Here is a 21328-nt window from a genome sequence, read left to right as displayed (position 1 = left end):
AGTGGCATCGTGAGAAACACCTGGCATTTAAAGAGTTAGTCCTAATCAGTCCTAATCATAAATATCAAACATTCATTAATCTTCTGAATTTTAACCCTTTAAATGTCAGGTTTTTGTCATGATGCCACTATATTTTTAGATGAAAAAAAAAAAACAACACAAAATATAGATGCTAAGTAATTATCTTTTTTATGATCTCAGTCTGGGATATGTTAATGATCAGCTACATTGACTGTGACAGGTCACCTTGTGGAAATAGCATTTATTTCCTCCATATGCCAAATATGGTCAAATTGACCTCATCAGGTGGAAAATAGTCAAAATGACAAATTCAGAGTCAAAAGCCCAGAATGACAAATAATACAAGTCCTGTTTTTCTGCTCTGATGGCTGTGGGATCAAAAATGTCAGTTTGAATGGGTTTCAATGGAGCATTTTTTGACCTGAACAGTCTGAATGTAACTATTTAGTTTCCACAGTGTATTTTAGACTTATTGTAGGAGCTGAGCTGCAAATTCACTGATTACACTCAAATACACAATCTGGACTACATTTAGGACACATGCATGAACAGTGCAAAAATTAAAACAAAAAGATAAATAAAAAAACGAAGAACTAAAAGAAAGTAAAATGTGCTAAACAGCCCCCTAGCGCTAAAAACCCATCAGGTTACCTGGGTGTGATTGGTTTAACTTCGTCCACATCCCTGTTGCTCACTGTCCTGTCTGCTGGCTCCACCTGCTGGTGTGATGGAGAGAGTACCAGGTTTTAATAGCTGTCACTTGCAAAGACTGAACTCATCAGAGAAATGAACCCCTGCTGAGAAAACATGATTATTACCCATCACCTGTTCATAAGCGTCTACTAAAGTAAAACAGCTTCAATTTCTGGATTCATGAGATATTCCAGATGTTTTCTGTACAATTTCTGCAAATTAAGAGTGTCTTTTGAAACTTTCGTCCCACCAAGAAACCCTTCAAAACCTGAAGTGACAATAGTTTTGTGCTGCATTCAGACAAAAGCATTTAAACCTCTGAAACTCAAGTAAATTTGTTTGATTTCTTATTAAAAACATGGCCTTAAATGCAATGAACAACTTGCAAAATGCAAAAAAAAAGTAAAAGGTGACAAGACAATAACCTGAAAATTAGCCGCGCTGAAAATGAGATATTAACAAATAGGGAAAAATGTCCTGAAAACATAAATAAAATCTAAATGAACTGATTATATATTGAAAAATATGTTTACCTTATTTGGCATATGGAGAAAATATATGCTATTTCCACTAGGTGCACTGTCACAATACATGTTGCTGCAAATCACTGACATATCCCAGGCTGTGACAATAAAAAAAATCTACTTTGCATGTTGTATATTCAAAATATATATATATTATTTGTTCATCTAAAAACATAGAAAAAATGGCATTTCAAAGCTTGAATTTTTGATGGTTAAAAAAATGTAGAAAATTATATTGTACATGTATAATATTTTCTATAGCCTGATTTTGAAGCAAAGACCTCTGAGCACATTTTGCAGAGAGGTATGAGAAGGGTTAAAAATGTTCATTAAAAAAAACTCCACAAAATTATATAAATGTATAATTTATTTTTTTAAAGCTTGATTTTGAAAAGCACATTTGTGTAACATAAAGCAGGGTTAAGGGTTAATATGATGTTGTTTTTGGACTGTAAAAGGTGGAGGAGTCCAACTCTGCCTTGTACAAATGTACAGTACATGTCTCTTGTGTCCCTCTGCAAATATAGACTGATATCCCCTGTGTAGGACATTAATGCTGAAGTCAGACCTCCGTGTTCGACCGAAGCTGGACAGCCTCAAAGAACCCGGCCCAGCTGCCCATGTTCGGCTTTTTTGGGGAGTTTTCTGGAGCTCTGACTGCTGGTTTAATCAGAGTAATCAGTTGCACAACTCTGTGGCCCGCTGACAGCAGATGTTGGCAGAAGCAAGCGAGACGTTTTCTTAATGAGGTAAGAACTTCTGTTGTGGGAACTCTGTCCTGAAATTCCCTGTAAATGTGAACCACATGGTTTCTCTCCAGTGAGACTCAGATCCAGAGTTCGATCACACCCACATTAAACACATCAAAGACCATTTCGAACAATGCACAGCCACATAGATCTCTACTCTCTCAGCGGTTTTACTTAACCTTTACACTACTTTCACTTTTTGAAGGCTCTTAACCCCTTTAACACCTGCAGTAACATCAGTTTTCTTGTGCTGCATTCAGATGCCTTTCACCAGCATTTTAACATCTTAAACCTGAAAAAGTTCATTATTACATAATTAGCAACTTGGCAAGAAATGTCCCATAAGCTGCAAAAAAACGGTAACAAAACTTTGAACCCTGAGCAAATTGGTGCAATATCGTTCAAAAACGTAAAAAAAGGCAATGAGCATTTTGATTATAACATTTTTTAAAAAGTCCCAAGAAATTAGTAGATTTAGAAAATTATTTTTTGGGGGAAAAGAAAAATAATGGGAGAAAATGTCTAGGAAAAAAGAAAAATTATCATGATTACATTTTTACAATTTTGCTATAAAATTGTTATCAAGTTCATTTTTTTATTTTATTTTACTTTTTAAAGCTTATTGCCTTGTTCCAGTGGTTTTGAAAGAGATCGAGCCAGTTTGCTCTAGTTTTAAAAGGTTCAACTTCAGAAAATATACAAAGTTTCCATGTTCAGTTTGAATGTGTCTCTACTGACCTCCACATAAATTCACTTCTTTTCTTCAGAATTTCCTTTTAATTTAAAGCTCTCCTTCCCCATCTGCTGCTGAAACATTTCTACAGAAATCCCCCCAAAATGTCCTCTGAGGCAAACAATAACTCCCTCAAACGCAAATGCAGACTCACACACACACACACGCACACGCAGAGTTTCTAGCCAGTGTGAACTGTGTAAAGCTGTTGAAGCCATGGTTGGATATCCCAATCCTGAAGTCAAATCAAGTCAAGTTAAACGAAAGTGTCATTAAATTTATTGGAAAATGAAAAATTAAAGCTGTCGGAGGTGCTGCTGGCCTGCTGCCCTGACTGTTAGTCAAAATTTTCTTCAAAACTGTGATTGAAACACACAGATTAAGAACATTCCTCTCTGACCTCATAAAATGGGCTTTGATACAGAACATCTTGTGTTGGAAATGTGATGTAGGGGCTGGTACCTTTTTGCACTCATTGTGGGAATGTACCTTGTTTATTTTCTTTTCTAAAAGGAGTTATTGAAAAATTGGGCGAGTGGCTTAAAAAAAATCCAAGACCACCTAGCTGCACACACACATGGCAGTGCAATAACATCTACCCTAATGCATAACATCTAATGCATAACATCTGCTCTAATGCATAACATCTAATGCATAACATCTGCTCTAATGCATGAGAGATCTCAGCACTTAACAGGAAATCGTGTCATCACACCAGCAAAAGTTTGTGTTTAATGTCCAGTGAAGTATGTAGTAGTGACGGATTCAAAGTGACATTTACAGTTTTAAAAGTTTTAGAAGTCAATAGAGACTAAATTATACATTCTAAATGGCAAACTTTGTAAGTGGTAAATATGTTAAATTGAGAAGTTAGTTGCACTGGATCTCAAAAATTTTAAATTGTTGTAAAGTTTGGATTTAAAAAGTTAGTCAATAAATAGTTACTTAAATCTTCATCAATTCAAATGTTTGAAATGCTTCCAACAAATCAAAAAACATTTTTCCATTAAACAATGTGGATAGGCTTTGTGTAACTGGAATGTATATATTTAAAGACAAAAAACAAAATGTGCTTTAAACCAATAAAACGGTTTAAAAATGATCCATACATCTACATAAACACTAAGCTACTTTGCACGCAGTAGTATATTGTGATTTTTATTATGTCTAAATTAGGTTATTCTGTTTTTGTGGGTTTTTTTTTTGTTTTTTAGAAACATGCTGTATATTTATTTTCCAAATTAGTTTTGCAGTGCATGTTGAGACACGACAATAAAGTTTTCTAAATCTGAATCTGAATTCAAATTACAACAAGATTCAAACAAGTGATGGAATGTACAAGTACATTTACACAAGTACTGTAAATTATTCTTCAAATTAAATACCATCTAGTTTTGCGTTAAACTGCTCAGTTACCTCGTCTCGCTCATTATAGCCCGGCCTCCTCCTCTCCTGTCCTTCGTCAGCAGTGCGGTTAATACATCCATGTGCCATAACGTGTTTGTCCTCTACTTCTTCATAGATGATGCTAACTTGCCAACAGCAGCTACGTTTGACTCATTTTTGCTGATCAATAATTCAAACAACAAGAAAAAAAAAAAACACTCCAAAAAACTCACTCGAAATACTCTCAGGATTTACTCAGTTTTTCTCCCTCTACTCTTTCCACTTCTGCTGCTTAAAATGTGATTTTCTGTGAACTCGACTCTTGTGCGTGCTCCTGCAGAGATGCCTGTTGTGCGTGTGTCTTAAACCAGGTGCCTTTTAAAAAATCCTCACCAGAATCACTCTGACTTTAGGTTAGAATTACCAACAGGAAATATCTAAACCAGAATTTGGTTTTGCACGCTTCATCACTGCAGCTAGAATCATTCGTCACCAACATTAAAAATCATTTAAAATCGTTAATGTTAAAAATCGGTGTAACTCTGGTGCTGCTCGTTACAGATGGGAACACAAATGTCCTTTGCTTTGCATTTTGACAAATAAATTCACAGTTAATTTTACTGAAACCACAAGCACAAAAAAAGACTGTATTACTAGCACACTACGCAAGAGTTATGCAAAAAGAGATAAGTACATGTAGAAGACTGTCTGGGGAACTATATTCATAATGATCATAATTTTATATTCAAATTCTTATAATTTTTAAGATTTTTTTCAGGTCATTGGTTTCTATGTAGGGTTTTTGTTGTTGTACTTTCTTGTTTTTTTCCTCCACATTTTTATTTATTTATTTATGTTTTATTTTTTCCAACAAATTGTGAAGTAATTTTCTTGTACTCAGGTAATTTCTCCTTTTGTTGCTCATTACCTTCTTCCCATATTCCCAAACAAATAAAATAAAATAACATAAGGCAATTTGAATTTAAATAAACAATTTTAATGCATTTCCATCTTTGCTGAGCATCAGGTTTGTGTGATAGGAAATAAAAGCCCATCTGTTGAGATTTACGTCATAGATAGATAAATATATAATATTTTTTTGATGTTGTTTTTACAGTTTTGTTGTTTAGATTAAATTTTCTCCTTTATTTGATGTTTGACTCTTTCAAAAATATTCTAAAAATAACAACTTAAATGACCAAAATATAAATAAATAAATTCTCCTCTGCAGGATGGGATGGGAGGTGGAGGAGGAGTCTGAAGGCTGGATCCTACCCTTCCTCCTCCTCCTCCTCCTCCTCTTCATCCAGAAAAACAAGCCTGCAGCTGGGCGACTGTGGGACTGTGTGATTGGTTGCAGAGGGAACAGATGCCCCAGCAGATCTGTAAGTGATTCCTTTTTGCTCGTATGTTGTGATGAAATGCTGATTTGGTCAGTTCGGGTTAGAAAATTAATTTGACTCAGCTGAGTTTCCTTTGGATCTGCAGAACAAAGGTGCTTATGGCAACTTTAAGACAGGAAAGACTTGTTTTTGGGTGTTGAGATGTTTTTAAGGATTAACGTCTTGGGGCTGAGAGTCAAAGAGAGGAAGCCAGAAACTATTGATGGTCGTACTAACACATTTTGTAGTTATTGTGCAGTTTGCAGTGCCGTGTCCAGACTTTTTTTTTACTGGGCACTGACATGCATAAAGCATAAAGTACGAGCGCTGCTGTGGGCACAGGTGTTGGCATCCGAGCTTGCAGGGAACGTTCCCACAGCATTGAATAACGTTACCGACAAGTTGCAATAATGTTTTAAAGAAAATATTTTTGTGTAATGTTTGAAGAACTTTTTAAGGATGTTTTATCTTTTCAAACAATGTCCTTCCAAGGTTAAATGCTGGCTAAATTATAACGTTTGAACTGCAACATTCTGAGGATGTTTTGGTGATGATGAGATCATAAAATGTTTTTTAAAAAAATGTTCCCACAATGTCACATGAGAACAAAGGAAGAACGGAAGAAACTTTCAGAACATGTTACTGAGGACTGAGATTACAGGCTGTTTTTGGTTGTTTTAAGAAAATGGTATGCTATGTGATATTTTATCAATGAAAAAACATTTTTAACATTTTTTGATGTTTATAGAGAATGTTACACAAACGTTAAGAAGAACGTTCTGGGAACTGAAAGAAAACTTGCCTCTGACAAACTTACTAAAACATTACACTGGTTGCATTGTAAGAGGGGTCGACAGGTTATTGGCTTGGCCGATTATTAGGGCCGATTATTGGTTCATTTTGCTGAATATTTGTAATAGCATTTATTTTAATGATCGCCGATATAATTAATTAACTAATGAAGAAATGTAAAGAAAATGTTAGCATGGAAGAACCTTTACTTTGTAAAACCTCAGAAAGCCATTTTTATTTATTCATTTTTTATTGAAATTTTCACGACTTTATAAGAAAAAGTTGCAAAGTCGCTGTATATGATGTTCAGCGTTTCAGTTTTGATTAAAGAGGCATTTGAATTAAGTTTTGCATTAGAGTTTGTTATATTGCAATTCTTAATATTGCCAGAAAGATTTTCATTTTTATTGTAAATGCGGTTCCAAAAAATCGGTTATCAGTCTCATTGACTAGAAATAATCTATATCATTATTGATCCTGAAAAAAAAATATTGGTCGACCCCTACATTAAAAAAATTTAACATTTTTTGATGTTTATAAAGAATGTTACACAAACATGTAACCATTCGTGTTTTTAGAACCAAAAACTGCTTGCTGGGATAACTTTAATTTACCATGTTTTGTCTCCACTACGCATACCTACATTAATTACTAAAATTATAGAGCCTTACGTTCCTGTTTTCAGTGTAGTTTAACAGATAAATAGACCGACCAATCACAACACGACACATGTACACTAAACAAATTTAAAATTAAGCTCCTATGCTTTATTCAAAAAATAAACAGTACAGAAGTCTAACGTGCGAACAAAATTAAAGTACTAGAAAATTAAAATAAATGAGCCTGTGTGAAAAAAATTTTGAACCCTCTAAAACCTGAAAAGACACCAGTTCTTTCGTGACGCCTTTCACAAGCTTATTAACCCTTTAAATCCTGAGCTAACTGGTTTGATATCTTTTGAAAACATGGTGGAAAAGGCAATGAGCCACTGGGCAAGAAATGTTCAACATATTGCAAAACAATTAAGAAAAAGACCAGAAAACACTATTTAAATATTACAATTTTTATTTTACAATTTTATTACAATTTAAAGACATTTTGCTTAAAAAAGTATGCATTTTCACCTTTCCTCCCCCATAGTTATTTATTTTTGCTTGTTTTTGGGTAATTTCTGGCTTTAAACAAATGTATTTACTTTTAAATTTTATGCACCTTTTCCACATATTTTTTTAGTTGGTAATGGTAATTTTCTTGTTACTTTTTACCACATTTATTGCCTTACCTCAAACCAGTGTGCTCAGGTTTCAAAGGGCGATCAGTTGTATTAATTTGTGTATGTCATTATGTTATTTATGCATGTTTAGGTAGGCAATATTTTTGAAATGTGGATAAAACACAATTGCTGCATCATGCGGGAGCCAGGTTCTACTGACAAGCACATCGTCATAGTATCATGTGACCTAGAAAACGCTAAAAATTGTTTCCATTGCAGTCATGCGAAATATGACTTTTTTCAATCACCTGAAATACCACCTCATACGAGAGTAAAAACTTGATGTGTTTCCATTTTGTGTACTTTATATTCGCTATTTTAGTTTGCGCAATTTGAGGGTTAATGGAAATCCGCCTTTCTTTGTCAGTGAGTCCTCTCACACATCTGAGTGGACCCACTCAGGCTTTGTGGCAGGAGATTTCAAACTTTTCAACAGTAGCATGCTTTTTTTTAATCAGTTATAAACTGTTTTTGCAGTGTTTGCTGTTAACAAATTTGACAGGACATAAACTTAGATGTAAAGCTGTTTCCATAGCAACACATAACCTGTGAAACTTTGATATATCTCGCTTCAAATGTTTCCAGAAACATATTTTAGTTGTGCTGTTGAGCTGTAACATGAGAAAATTTGCAACTGGGCTACCATATTGGTTACAGCTAAGCGCAGTACCAAGCGCCGCCCACCCACTCATTTTACAGCTAAACCGTGCACTAAAATATGTTTCTGAAAACATTTGAGGCAAGAACTAGATAATGCAGTAATATAGTCTTGATTCATATCAAGTTTTCCAGTTTGGCCACAGTCCACAGCATTAGACATTTTTGACAGCTGCGTTAGAGACTCCTCGCATCCATTAACGACTTCCCTAGTCTGACTTAAAAAAAATGCCATTAGAGGCAATGTGAAGAGGAGAAGGGACATCATTTTTTTCCACTGACCATCTCTCTCATGTACGTCTTTCAGCTCAATTGACTTTTAATTTATGTGAGTGATAAATCTAAAGTCAACTTTCCACCGTGTAGAAAATAAAGTTCTGCACTAACTAACTGTTGTATTTGTTATAGGAGGAGAGAAACTCTCAAGACGCCCCAGCATGAAGGGAAGAACGAGTCTCCTCTTCAGCCTCACCATAGCAGCGTATTTTTCTGGCATCGCTGCTCAGATACCAGGTATTTTAATATGTCTGTTTTATTTTTTTCTATATTAATTCATCTATTTTAGTATATGTATTTTATTTTATCTTTTAATTTGTTTTTTATTCTGCCCTGATCATATTTAATTCTATTATTAATACTATTGTTTCTGCATTTACTGCTAATATTCTTCGAACGGAATTTACTCTCATTGGCATGGGTTGTTGTTATTTTTGTTTTGTAATTGTTTCTCTTTTTTGTCTGGCCTTAGTTAGATACTGTTGTTTGGATCTTACAGTTCTGTTGTCTCTGCAAGAATATCCTCTTGCTTTTTCTTTGCCTTGTTTGTCAAAGCACATTGTATACTCAGTTTTTAAAGGTGCTTTATAAATAAAGTTATTATTATTATGATTATATATTTAAACTAAATATGTGCTTTCAAAATGAGAGGTCAAATACGCCATGTTTGGTTCACTGACAGGTTCAGTTTTAAAGAAAAATAACTTTGAGATTTTACCATTTCAGCATCATATTTACAAATGACAGAGGAAAATGCAAAAAAGAGAATTTTGTAACTTCCACAGTGTGCTGTTGAAATTAGAGCTATGCATGGTGTTTTATTTGTTCATCAAAAGATATAGCATTATGATTTGTCACTCTGAGACTTTACAACATTTCCCTGGAGTACCTATTTTGGCTCACACTCTGCTGACCTCTTTTTCCCTCATCCAGAGTGTGAAAATGCCACCACGGCTGACATTGTCTTCCTAATCGATGGCTCCTCCGGCATTGACTCCACTGACTTTCAGGAGATTCGCTCTTTTCTCCGAAACATCATCAAGGCCCTCGACGTCGGCACAAACAAAGTCCGGATAGGCGTGGCACAGTACAGTGGTAATCCTTACCAGGAGTTCCTGCTGAAGGATCACATGGATAAAAAATCCCTGCTGGCTGCGGTGGAAAAAATTCCCTTCCGAACAGGAGACAGAAATACAGGCAAGGCCATGGAGTTCCTCCTGGAAAAGTACTTCATCAAACAGTCAGGAAGCCGAATCGATCAACGGGTGCCTCAGATTGCTGTGGTAATCACAGATGGGGAATCAAAGGATGACGTAAAGGTACCTGCACAGCACCTGAGGCAGCGTGGAGTCATTGTGTTTGGCATCGGGGTGGGAAGCGCCAAAAAGACGGAGCTTGAGCTCATCGCCAACTGGCCTCCAGAGCGCTTCCTCCACACCGTCGACAGCTACCAGGCTCTGCAGAGGCTGACGGACAGTCTGCTGCAAACTGTTTGTAACTCTTTGGAGTATCAGAGGGAAGGTAAGGAAACGGATTGGAGGTAACATTATATAGGTGTCCATTTGGTGATTTCACACTAACATCGAAGAATTAAATGTGTTAATGTTTCTGTATTTGTCTTCTTTTAGCTTTGGCGGACAAGTACGCAGATGTTTTCTTCTTGGTGGACAGCGGCATAGCTCCAGGAAAGCTCTCCATGTTTAAGAATGACCTTATCAAATTGATCAATCAACTCAATGTCGATCAAACCACCTACCGAATCGGTTTGGCCCAGTATGGTGAAGATACGAGGGTTGAATTCCTTCTCAAGACTCATGAAACTAAAAAGGAAGCTCAGGATGCTGTCAGAGCTTTCCGCCTGCGTCCACAACCCAACCAACCACGATACCTGGGCAGTGCTCTGCAGTACGCCAACACTCACTTCTTTAGCACAGCGGCAGGGGGCCGTGCTCACCAAGGCTCCCGACAGTTCCTGGTTGTTGTGAGTGGTAAAAGCTCAGATGATCCCGTGTCACGTGTGGCTCAAAATGTCAAATCAGAAGGAGTGACTATTATTGGGATGGATGCAGGTGCAGGAATGGATGCACTGGACTTATTTGTCAGTTCTGGCTACGCATTTAACTCTCCCAGAGTGCTTGTTTTGAAGGATACCATTATGACCGAGATAAAGGAAAACACTACTAGAGGTGAGAAACATCGTCCATCATTCCTTTAGGCACAACCACCTCACCTGTCATTTTTATTGTTTTGTCGTGTTTGGTCCTTTTTCAGTTAACGTCTGAAAGAGCTGATTTACAGGCAGCAACAACAGGATATAATATCAGCGACACTGGTCTATGATTTCCCTCTGCATTTTTACACTACAATAATTTTGACTGTATTTGGAAACTATTTAATGCTGTTGAAACAACTGCAATGTAGAATGTTTAAATCACCTTTTAAACACTGTCATGCCATTTCTTGTTTTATTTAATTTACACCTAGCTTCCTTTACTATTGCACATCACCTTTTTATGCCTGCACTGCATTTGAATGGTTAAGTAGCAAATGGCTCAAGTTCACTTATCCGGCTTTGTTCACAGATTGCATAGGAGTTAACGTGGCAGACGTTGTGTTCATCGTTGATGAGTCAGAAAGCATTGGAGAATCCAACTTCCAGTTGGTTCGCACTTTCCTGCACTCAGTTGTGAGCAGCCTGGATGTCGGTAAATCAAGAGTCAGAGTGGGCATTGTTACGTACAGCGACGGCTCTGAAGCACAGGCCTACCTCAACACGTTCGAAGTTAAGGCTGATATCCTCCAGTTCATCAATTTCCTGCCTTACCGTGGTGGTGGTACAAACACTGGAGCTGCCCTAAATTTCGCCCAGAACGAAATGTTCATTACGGAAAGAGGCAGTAGGAAAGAAAGGAAGGTTAAGCAGGTGGCGGTGGTGATCACCGACGGTGAATCTCAGGATCCTGTTGGCGCAGCGTCAAAAAGTCTCCGTCGGTCTGGTGTCACTGTTTACTGCGTAGGGATCGCAAAAGCCAATGAGACCCAACTGTCAGAGATGGCGAGTTACCCCTCTGAGAGGCATGTTTTTAGTGTGGACAGTTTCACCCAGCTGAGGTCCCTGAAGCAGAACCTGCAGAAAGTCCTGTGTGAGAACATCATCGAGACAGAGATCGAAGGCATCATCAGTGTAACAGAAGGCAAAGGAGGTTAGAATCAGCTATTTTTTGTTGTTGTTTTTTTTTACTTTGCTTACATGATTATTGAAAACTTCCATAAACACAAAAAATAGACTTTTAAAGATACTATTCGTATGCTGTTACATGAAAATTAAAGTGATGTACTCCCTTTACGTACGTGAATAGAAAAGAAAACAAGAAAGAACACAAGAAAATGACTTTAGCAGAAGTTAAAGTTACCTACCAGAATATTACTTGAGTAGAAGTCTTGAAGTGTCTGATATTTACTGTACTTAAGTGTCAGAGGTAATCTATGATATTAAATTAACTCAAGTATTGAAAGTAAAAGTACAAGTAACTGCAGTTAGAAAAAAAAACAAGCAGGCAGAATTTTGAAAAATATTTAGTTTATTTAACACACACTACCTTAAAAGTGTAGCGTACATTACATTTGAAGAAAAACAAGGTATTTTTTAACAGCTTAATGAATTTTAAGAACAAAATCCAGTTTGTCCTCCCCTTTCCTTTTTTTTCTTTTCCCTTTCCCTTCGTGCAAATGTCTGTAGCCCTTCTTACCTTCCCTCCCTATTTTGTAGTAAAGAACTAAGATGCTTAGGAGAAATTAAGTGGAGTAAAATTATACATTTTATTTAGGAAATGTAGAGGAGTAAAAGTAATAGTTGCCAGAGAAAATAAAAACTCGTCAAGTACAGATACTCCCCCAAAAATACTTATGTACTGTGACGAAGTATGATTACTTTGTTAAATTACACCACTGGGCATTAAGCCTGTTCACTCCAACTGTGTTTTTTTTGTTTGTTTTGTGACTATTTTTTATGTGTAGCCTTCACTTAAATATTTCAGTTGTTCATTTTTAACTTTCCTTTCTTTGAATATGTAAAAAGAAATAACTCTTGTAACTGTTTTTCTTCTGCAGCATGTGTACAAAAGGATGAAGCAGACATCTTCTTCCTGATGGATGATTCGGGAAGCATTGAGAACCTAGACTTCCAAGACATGAAGGAATTTATCACAAACGTTCTTCAAACCTTCCATATTGGGCCTCAACATGTCCGCGTGGGGCTTGTGAAATATTCCGATAATCCAGTTCTACAGTTCGATCTGGAAAAGTACACACATGTCGATGACTTGAAGAGTGCTGTTGAGCGTGTCAGACACGATGGAGGTGGGACAGAGACAGGAAAGGCCCTATCGTCCATGGGTAAACGCTTTAAGAGGGGATTGCCCCCTCGTGTTCACCGAGTCCCAGAGTACCTGATTGTCATCACAGATGGGGAATCCTCTGATGATGTCAAGAAGCCCGCAAAAGAGTTGAGGGATCAGGGTATCATCATCTATGCCATCGGGGTGAAAGACTCAAACCAAACAGAGCTGCAAGAGATTGCCGGCGACCCCAAAAGGGCTATCTTTGTCCGTGATTTTGATGCCTTGAAATCCATCAACAGTGACATTGTCATAGACATCTGCTCCGAAGACGGTAAGGAAAAGTTAACTAGACAGCACTTTAAATTGTACATTTATGACCGTAGAGTGAACCAAGACGCACATTCTTTTGTATTTTTTAGACTGTCACAGCACATTGCACACCCTCTGTTGTTTACTTTCCACAATAAGAGACCAACTTTAATTAGCTTTGCTCGCTGATCTCTAAGCACTTCAGGTCCTTGTTAGCTCTGTCTCTGTACAGTCCTGACGCTGAGTGAAGCTCCATGTGTCAGTAACATCGGGAGACTCTGAACTAACAGACTATCGCAACACAGCCTCACACGACATTCTCACTCAAGTGGAAAAATTTGAACTGGCAGAAAGACGCTTAATACGCATGCCGCATGCGGTGACATTTATAATTACTGCAAAATACTACAGCCTTGAAAAATAACCTGAGTCAACAGTATGTTGTGTTGTTAACTTTATGTCTTGATAAGGATGATACAAAATGCTACTATTATTGTTTATTTAATATTTCTGGTTTTGGCAAGTTTTAGGAAACATAATTTCCCATAAGCCCTGGACCACCAAGGGTAAACATAACCATCTTTATTCAGTGTGTAGGATTTAGCGAGATATACTGGTAGAAATGCAATATTATATAATAAATAAGATCTCTTATAGACCACTTTAGGGCTGAAACAAACGGTATTGGCTGGAGGCAAAATAAAGGAAAACACTAATCTGAACACGCAGTCTGGGGAGCTGGAGCAGAAGAGCACCACATGGAATCATTGTTTTATCTAAAAATAGAACGCTTCATTTCTTCAAACAACAGCTCTCTCATTTTAGTGAAGAGTGGGTGCGTTCATAAATCTAATCTGACAAAGGTTCACACTCGTGAAAATGTGGCCTGGTTTACTCGATGGCACCAAGCTTCCAAGTACCTTGAATAATAATAATTATAATAATAATTTGGTGCAAAAGAGGTACATGTTAACCTTTCTCTTTTCTTTGTCTACAGTTTGCAAAGACGAACAGGGCGACGTCTTTTTCTTAACTGACAGCTCTGAGAGCATTTCTAATGAACAATTCGACACAATGAAAAAGTTCATGAAATCTGTTATCAGCAAGACCAACGTTGGGCAGAACAAGGTGCATGTTGGTGTCATGCAGTTCAGCACCAACTACAATCTGGAGTTTCCCCTCAACTACCACTACAATGTAGACGACATTTCGAAAGCCATCGATGATATGCAGAAGATGGATGAGGGAACACTCACAGGAAAGGCCCTCACTCAGGTGTCGCAGTACTTTGATAGAAACAATGGAGGACGTCCTGGCCTGAGTCAGAGGCTGATAGTGATCACAGACGGCGAGGCCAAAGATAAGGTCAAAGGCCCCGCTGAGGCACTGAGGGCCAAGGGAGTGACTATCCACGCCATCGGTGTGGTGGACGCAAACACCACCCAGCTGGAGGAGATCAGCGGTTCATCAGACAGAGTGTATTCTGGGACGAACTTTGATGCCCTGAAGGATTTGGAGAGCAAGGTGGCCTTGAAGATCTGTAAGAGAGGTAAGAGCCTATGAGACTATCCCAAAACATACCAGAGTGTGAGTTTGTAAAAGTATTGAGCCATAAAGTTAAGGTGTATTTCTATGAAGAGATGTATGAATCCAGAGTCTGTAGGTAACTCGCCATTATTTTGGGATTGGAGGAGTTCTGGTTTCCACTTGTGATCATATTTGAGCAGCAGGTAGACAGTTGCTGTGTGGGGCGGCAAAATGCATCGGATGATCTGTAATGTCAGAACCCATCAGCTATCTGTCTGAAAATGATTTAGCTTTGCATCATTTTTTTTTAATCATTATTATCGGCATCCATATGAAGATATTTCATTTGATGTTTTAATTTATTTTTGAACATGTAAGAAAGTAAATAAAGAAATATTGCACAAAAACAGACTGGCAAAAAGCAAAGTAATAATTACAAACAATGAGAAACAAAGCAAAACAAAAGTCTAAATACAAAATGACTTGCTTCACATATTCGAAAAGGAGTGAGACAAAGTAAAAAAAACCCCACTGATTTAATGCCAATCCTTCCCCAAGTCATTGAATTTTAATTAACTAGCTTCCTTGTCCATTTAAACCTATACAATAAGTAATTAAATGTATACATACACCCACATACTAAAATTACATCTCTACAATTTTTAAACATTGTTTACAGAAAAAGAGAAACACCCTGTGATTGTCAAAGACCCTCTTCATCCCTGTTCCTCGTGAAAATGTTTATATTCAGATTTTTAGACTGGTTGATGTCTGGACATTGCTTAAGCCCAACTCATAAACTGTTACATAGTTGAACTCCACAGATTGATAAACAAGAACCTTTTCTGGTCGTCCTAAAACCATGCCGTTTAAAATGAACCTTCTCCCTAAATTGTAACCATCCTCCCGAACACTGAACAATTATTGAATATTTTCTGGAAGTAGTTTCTTAATAGCCTTCAACATTATTTGTGCTGTTTGAAATTCCACCATATCTGTAAATTTTAATAGTTTTGCTTGTAAGGATAAAGAGTTCGTGTGATCCAGATATTCAACATTGTGAATGATTGGTATTGCTCTTTTTTGAAGAGCTTGTTTACAGAGATTAGTCAAAATAATCAAACCATGGTAGAGGAAGTCTTTGCTCGGATATCCATGTGTTAAACCGAACCTCGGCAAATACTGACCATTGCTCTTCGAGGATTATTGATTATTACTTTTGTATGTTGTTCCTCAAGCCTGCGCTAACTGTTGTAAAAGTGCTTTTAGTGTTTTTGCTCCGTCATATTGGTGTCAGCTGCAGAGTATCGTTAAATTGGACTCTTTAACAGCCTGGGATATTTTAAAAACACGATTTAGAACCTTTTGGACACTGAATCTTCATGTTCGGTTTCCGAATGTTGCTAATTGACTGTTTTAAGTTTGTTGCTTGCGTTTGAATTTTTACGGTCAGGACTCCCTTGGAAAAGAGGATTTGAATCTAAATGGGACTATTCCTGGTGAAATAAATAAAAATAAATTGCCACACGATAGCCAGTGGGTTTTGAGATTGAGTTAAATGTATGATGTAAATCTCTTTTTACCTAAGTTTTCAGTCTGCTCCAAATGACTCTGTTTTTTATGACGCTGTTTAGTCTTTGTGTTAAGCTGAGCACCAAACATCCTAGTCACATCTTTTTAGTGAACACACATTAAAGGGATTTTATCGTCATCTAACTTTTGATTTGACAGCGATCACCTGTATCGTTGTAATTCTGTTAGTTTTCTTTTTATAAGAAAAAATAATTTCTCACTTGTCATGCTAACCTGCCTCTTTTTTGCTCTTTGTATTTCTTCTTTAACCAGAATGTGACATAGAAAAAGCTGATGTTATCTTCCTGGTGGACAGCTCCATAAGCATAAATTCAACACAGTATCAAAGCATGCGGAAGTTTATTGAGGCAATGGTGAACGAAACCACAGTTGGCAAGAACCTGACTCGTTTTGGGTTAATTTCCTATGCTACTGTCCCAATGTTACACTTTACTCTGGGTCAATATGACTCCAGACGAGAAGTCCTTGACGCGATACCAAAGACGAAGCCACCAGAAGGAGACACCTACACAGGGGAGGCCATGGAGTTCTCGTTAAAGCACTTTGACGCTGAATATGGCGGCCGGAGAGAACTCAACGTGCCTCAGGTTCTCATGGTGATCACAGACGGGGCTGCCACCAACCCTTGGATCTTAAAGGAGCGATCTGACGCTCTACGAAACAACGGGATCACTGTCCTTAGTATCGGAGTACAAAATGCATCGATGGATCAGCTGTTGACCATGGCTGGTGGAGACCCATCCAAAGTTTTCTATGTGGAAGATTTTAAAGCTCTTGAAGAGGAGTACAAGAAAATAGCTTTAATCCTTTGCAATTCCACCAAACCAGGTGAGTGTGTGTCACCACATATCTACCTACTAAAACTTATATAACTATTAATTGCCATCAATTGGTACACAGACAGAACAGGGAAAAGGATGAGGGATTCAGTTTTTGAATCCAGCATTAAGACATATTGTAGCCACCTAAAAAAGTCCCTATAAATCAAGTGTTCACTGTATTGAGAGGAGGGATAGGGATTGAGGACCCAGCCAATAGGTAACAAAACCAGCAAGAAGAAATCTGGTGATGGGGGGGGCGCGAAAAAACTTGTTTAATACAGTTGTTTGCATGGAAAATTTGTTTTCCCAGCAATATAAAATGGATAGTAGAGATGGAATTACAACCGGTTAAACTTCCATCATGAGCTCTAATCATTTTATAATACATGATTAAAACTACTGAAGCAAAGATTTATCAAAATATTTAAATCAAAATATTTAAAAAAAAATGTTTAAATGTCTCTAATTTTAGAGATCTTCTGTGTGTGATGAATCCATTTTTCCTTATACCAAGTGGCAGTTTTTCTAGCTATTCAATGAGTCTAGGAGGGACTTTTTTGGTGGTTAAAATGCATTTTGCTGCTGACCTGCACAAAGCAGTGGATTTGTTAGCTTCCACGATGAAGTCCAGCCTGCTTCTCCAAACTGGAGGCATGCCAACTGGAACACAAGACCAAGATACTTAAATATTTCTGCTCGTCTCGTGAATGGGTGAGAAATTTGCGCCTGTCCCTCTTGTGTGTCCAATATCAGGGTGTGGAGAGAAACCACTGTACATTTGGAAGTTGACTGTGTGGTATGGCCAAACATTAGCATGTATATTATTAATGAGCACAAATGTCTTTCTCTTGCTTTGCTTTGGAAGATTGCAGGGTTGCTGACCTGGTCTTCCTACTCGATCGGTCCAGCAGCATCAACCAAGGCGAACATGAAATTATGAAAGCCTTCACGACAGATGTAGTGAACAAATTTAATGTCAGTAAAGAGGCGGTACATGTTGGCCTTGCACAGTTCAGTGATGATCCAAGCGATGAGTTTTACCTCAATCAATACTTTGAGAAGGAGTCTTTGGCCGAACGCATCAAGCAAATAGATTATACCGGTGGAAACACCTACATTGGAAAGGCTTTGGATCACATGAAGAAGTATTTTGAGGAGTCGCAGGGCAGCCGTCGGACGGTTCCCAAGAACCTGGTGGTGATCACAGATGGCGATTCTCATGATGACGTGGAGGATGCTGCTGACTTTCTAAGGGCTCTGCAAATTGAGATGTTTGCCATCGGCGTTGGAGACGTCCATGACAAGCAGCTCCTGCAGATCACTGGCACCCCGGAGAGGGTGTTCGCCGTGCGGACCTTCAATGGCTTGACTCATATCAAGCAAAAGGTGGTCGACGTCATGTGCGATGAGCCATACCGACCCCCTCCATCCCCAACCCCTCCAATCTCAACAGGCTCTCCAATCCCGCCAATCCCCACACCTTCACCCAAACCCCTGAAAGACTGCACCATAGATATTGCCATTGGATTTGACATTTCTTCGAGAGCTACAGTAGAGAGGCTGATAAGCCGCTCCACCAAGCTCCAGAACTTCCTGCCGCAGATCATCCACTATGTGTCCACAGTGAAAGACCTGTGCTGTGTCGGCCCCATTCCAATCCAGACCAACATTGCCTTCAGGGTGCTAGATGTTAATGGACGTTCATTGTACGACACAAACTTTGAATACTACAGCAGCGATTTGGTGAACAAAGTCATGAGCCTGCGTACGTCAGAACTGACATATTTCAACACTGCTCTGCTGAACTCCTTCAAGGAGCTCTTTAAGGTCAAGTCCAAAGCTCTAGTGAAGGTAAGAATGACACAGCTTTGCAGCCCCTGAATAATCCTCATGTGTGTTTGCATTTATTCAACATGACATTATCTTGAGTGGTGAATGCCTCCTCATTCTGTGGTAAAAGTGTATGTTCTACAATCTCAGTCAGTTGGACACTGCTTTGTCTGTGCTTTTGGATTAAGAGTGCGAAGCCAAAAGGACTTTTTGCATGTACAGGAAATGCCATGCATGACGTTTGATGAGAAAGCAGCAGGACATACAACATCCCTCTGTCCTTAGACCCTCACATCAACTCCCCCAAAACTGGGATGAAAATGTGTTTGCCTTTGCACACTGCGTCCATTTTGTTTTCATCCAAAATTATCTCACATACAAAAATGAATATGACCACACTGTGTCAATCACATTTGCGCACTGACTGAACTTTCTTTCATCATTAAAGTTTTGGGAACAAGTTGCATTTCCTGCATTTTTTCGGCTCTGTCAAAGCTTTAAGAGTTGTTTGACAAAGACTCAATGAAGAAAATGTGGCATAAAATTCATTCAATAGTTATTAAGACTTTCGCTCAAAACCACTATAGTGAACCTCATGGTGGTACTGGTGACTTTAGACCCTTTCAAATGGGCCAGACACACTAAACCAACATCACAGAACTAGCAGCGACGAAGGCTGGCTGTTGTGTCCCCTCCGTCACCTGTCTCTCAGCCTAAAAGTTGCATCTGAGCACACCGCAATGACTACAGCTGACAATCAATCAGCATGAACACTCTGCACCTGCCTGAGGGCAAATAACTCTCCACACCAGCAGGTGGCGGTAGTCTGTAATTATCATTAAAAAAGGGAAACTGGATGACCGGCAGGATGGTTTCAAGACCTTAGTCTTTTGTTTTCTGTCCTCTTACTTATTGTTCATGTACTCTGAGCTGAACAGCCAATAAGAGGGATTTCTCTGAATAACAGGCTCCAGCGATGATTCAAAATGCTAAATTGGCCAAAAAACAGTCGACAAGGGCTGACTAGGTCAACTGTGTGAAAACACCACAAAAACTACAGCAGTAATACTCATCATATGGCCCAAGACCAAAGACCAAATCGGGCCCCCCAACCAGTTTCTAATTTACAGTTAAAACAAAATGATTCACACTGGGAATTATTTTTGTACTTTTAATATACATAAGGTAGTGTGCATAAAACTATCAAAATAGAGCTTGTTTGTCAAAAAAGTGCCAGTGGAGGATCCCCTGCAGCCTCAAACAAAGCTAACTAAGGCCTTAATATCCTAAAATCCTAGAAATGTCCTCAAATCCTAGAAAACCTCCTCAAATCCTAAAAACGTCCTAAAAGTCCTAGAAATTTCCTAAATTCCTAGAAACATCCTGAAATCGTCCTATAATCTTAGAAATGTCCTCAAATCCTAGAAACGTCTTAAAATCCTACAAATGTTCTGAAATTAGCCAAATGTCCTAAAATCTGAGATATGTCCTAGAATCCTTAAAACGTCCTAAAATCCAAGCAATGTCCTTAAGTCTTTGAAATATCATAAAATTTAAGAAACATCCTAAAATCCTAGAAACATGTATGGGGTACGTACATAGCAGTACTCAGTCTTGTGTTAAAGTACATTGTTTTAATCACTGCCCTTACATCATTACAATCCCTCCTCTCTCTGGATGAATGTGAGGCATAAACAATGTCCAAAAAACATTTTCCTTGGTTTACATTAGTGAGGACAAAAAGCAGGATGGATAACTCAATCTCCCCACTGATTCCTACTTTAACTTTCAAACCAGTCTTGACATGATCTATTAACATGTAACCTCATCTAACAGGTGCTGGTGATCTTCTCAGACGGACTCGACGAAGACGTGATGAAACTCGAGCATGAATCAGACCTGCTGCGAAAGTCAGGTAAAAACTGGGAGTTGTTTTCACTGTTCTGAGAAATATAGATGAATTAATTCTAAGCTTCGATCAGTTCTTTTAGTCATCGCAAAACTCTGCCGACACTTTAATGTTGTAATTTTTATGCTTCCGTGCCGGCAACAGCTTTGACCGTAGACGTTATTTACGTCCCTGCAATTCTTGTGATTGCAATATCGCAAACACACCTTGAGGGAATTTCTTCAAATTTAGCCTCAACATCCACTTGAACTCACAGATAAACTGAATAAATTTTGGTGGTCAACGGTCAAAGTTAAAGGTCACTGTGACTTCGCCTGTCTTTAGTTTTTTATTATGATCACTGAAAAGGGGACAGTGTGAATTAATAAATACACAAGTTATAATTAGCCAGGAGGCTTTTTTCATCTGTAGTCGCTTGGCCAAGGTGCAACACATCTTCCTGCAAAAACAACAAAGCAAAAGAACAAAGAAATAGGGCATAGAGTGACACTTAAAACACATCAGCAAGAGACG

The 21328-nt window shown here is 38.1% G+C and overlaps 1 protein-coding gene across 1 annotated transcript in view; it reads left to right on the top strand.

Annotated features, from left to right (window-relative positions):
* The first annotated feature begins 5400 nt into the window (after nt 1–5400).
* Nucleotides 5401–21328, top strand: part of LOC121945558 (collagen alpha-6(VI) chain-like) — a 41799-nt gene continuing 25871 nt past the window's right edge. The window contains exons 1-10 of the mRNA XM_042489795.1: nt 5401–5491; nt 8619–8723; nt 9420–10007; nt 10115–10672; nt 11069–11689; nt 12597–13157; nt 14133–14684; nt 16508–17083; nt 17942–18927; nt 20743–20821. Coding sequence (XP_042345729.1) covers nt 8648–8723; nt 9420–10007; nt 10115–10672; nt 11069–11689; nt 12597–13157; nt 14133–14684; nt 16508–17083; nt 17942–18927; nt 20743–20821 — 4597 coding nt within the window. The 5' untranslated portion in view covers nt 5401–5491; nt 8619–8647. The remainder of the gene's footprint in view (nt 5492–8618; nt 8724–9419; nt 10008–10114; nt 10673–11068; nt 11690–12596; nt 13158–14132; nt 14685–16507; nt 17084–17941; nt 18928–20742; nt 20822–21328) is intronic.

Source organism: Plectropomus leopardus, chromosome 7 (genome assembly GCF_008729295.1).
Source record: "Plectropomus leopardus isolate mb chromosome 7, YSFRI_Pleo_2.0, whole genome shotgun sequence".
Lineage (NCBI taxonomy): Eukaryota > Metazoa > Chordata > Actinopteri > Perciformes > Serranidae > Plectropomus > Plectropomus leopardus.
This window is presented reverse-complemented; position numbering and strand designations above follow the sequence as displayed.